The sequence below is a fragment of the Pygoscelis adeliae genome, unplaced genomic scaffold (genome assembly GCF_000699105.1).
Source record: "Pygoscelis adeliae isolate BGI_AS28 unplaced genomic scaffold, ASM69910v1 Scaffold442, whole genome shotgun sequence".
Taxonomy (NCBI): Eukaryota; Metazoa; Chordata; class Aves; order Sphenisciformes; family Spheniscidae; genus Pygoscelis; species Pygoscelis adeliae.
Window position 1 is genome coordinate 857,593 of NW_008824191.1, and position 1,700 is coordinate 859,292.

Consider the following 1,700-nt stretch of genomic DNA (forward strand, 5'->3'; position numbering starts at 1 on the left):
TTGGCCTTGTCCTTCACCTTCTTGTCCAGGTTCTGCATCAGCTTCTGGACAGCGGGGTCGGTGGGAGAGGCGCAGATTTTCTTATTCCTCTTGGTGGTAAGCCTGGGGGTGCAGGCAGAAAGGCTTGCTGGGGGGTGGGCAAGGGGGAGGACAGGGGGGGGGAGGGCTTGGCTGGAGCCGAACTGCTCCGGATGGTCCCGACTGCAGAGGGTACTCACACGACAGCACGCAGCAAACATCCCAACTCGGGTCCCTGGAGGCTGTAGGACTTCACCCAGCTGCTGGGGACGGCTTTCCGGCTGTGCTTCAGGCAGCAGTCCAGGGCCGAGCTGCCAATTCCTGGGGGCAAGGAGGGAACATGGGATTTTGGATGCTCACCAAGCCAGGGCACCTTCCCAGCCCTGGGGGAGCACAGCACAGCCGGCTGACGGCACAGGGCTTGCTTGGTGTCATTCGTAGGAGAGATGCTGGGGCAGCATGTGAGGGCGGGAGCTCTCAACCCCAGTACCCATTTGCAGGTCGGACCCTGCCCCGGGGATATGTGACACCAATTTCACTGCCAGCAGAGGGGAAACTGAGGCAGAGACAGGCTCCTTGCAAAGGGACTGAAGCTCGTTCTCCCGCCTGCGCCGTTCTGCTGCCCCACCAGCCACGTGCACACACACACATGCTCCCAAGCCAAGCAAGCACTGCAAGACAACACCGCACACCAACCAGGCATGCACACACACACACACCCCCCTCCCCTACACACAACCGCACTGCAAACCCCACACCCCCAGCCATACGCACACACCCAAATGCACCCCAAACACCCACCGTACACTGCGACCACACCGCCCAGCACCCCGCCGAGCACCCCATCCCACCCACAAGGGGGCAGGAGGGCTTCGCGCCCCTCACCTTGAGCCCGGGCGATGAGGAGGGTAGTGGCCAGCAGGAGCAGCAGCAGGTGGAGGCGCAGAGCCATGGCGGGTGCCGCGGGTGCTGAGCTGGGCAAGGCTGGGGAGCAGGACGCGCACTGCTGCCTTGTGCCGAGGCTGCTCCTATTTATCTCCGGACACTTTGCTTTCATTTTCGGCCAGCCTGGCAGGCAGCCCACCGGCCGGCAGAGGGCTGGGTGATGGAGAAGTGGGAGGGTGGGGGATTCCTGTAAGCTGCGAGCCCCCCTTTACGGACGCGTCCTGTCTTGTTCCCAGTTGCCCATCATGGCGCGGGGTGCCAGGTGGGGGTCACTCCGGAGACACAGCCCCCATCATGGCTAAATGAGTTTGTGGGCTCCTGTTTCCTATCCGGTCCTGCAACCTGCCGCTACCTGCTCTCGGTGGGTTGGCTGTTGCTGCTTGCCTGTTTGCTTCCCAGACAGGGACCCTGGCGGGTGGCCAAGCCATTAAGAAAACCAAGGAGTCAATCTGTTTTGCTTCCCCACCTCGTGCTTTGCTGCCGAGCCAAGCCACCCACCCCACATGGGTGAGAAGGGGCTCGGGGTGACCCCACATTCCAGCTCCCTGAGCATCCATCCCTGTCCAGCTGCCTCAGGGGCCTCCCCAAACAGCTGAACACATCTGTAGGGCTGGGATATGCAGGGGCTGGACTGCAAATGGGACTGGGGGAGATAGCACAGCCCACTGTGCATTGGTGCTGATGCCAAATTGTGAGGAGCTGAGGATGAGTGGGGACCTCGACCGGCTGGAGGAACG

General features: G+C 62.4%; 1 protein-coding gene across 1 annotated transcript in view; it reads right to left on the reverse strand.

The window, feature by feature from the left end:
* CCL21 (chemokine (C-C motif) ligand 21) overlaps window positions 1-978 on the reverse strand; it is a 6,462-nt gene extending 5,484 nt beyond the window's left edge. The window contains exons 1-3 of the mRNA XM_009334725.1: window positions 904-978; window positions 219-339; window positions 6-102 (exon numbers count right to left, since the gene is read on the reverse strand). Of these exons, the coding sequence (XP_009333000.1) occupies window positions 6-102; window positions 219-339; window positions 904-970 (285 nt within the window). The 5' untranslated portion in view covers window positions 971-978. The remainder of the gene's footprint in view (window positions 1-5; window positions 103-218; window positions 340-903) is intronic.
* Window positions 979-1,700: the final 722 nt, after the last annotated feature.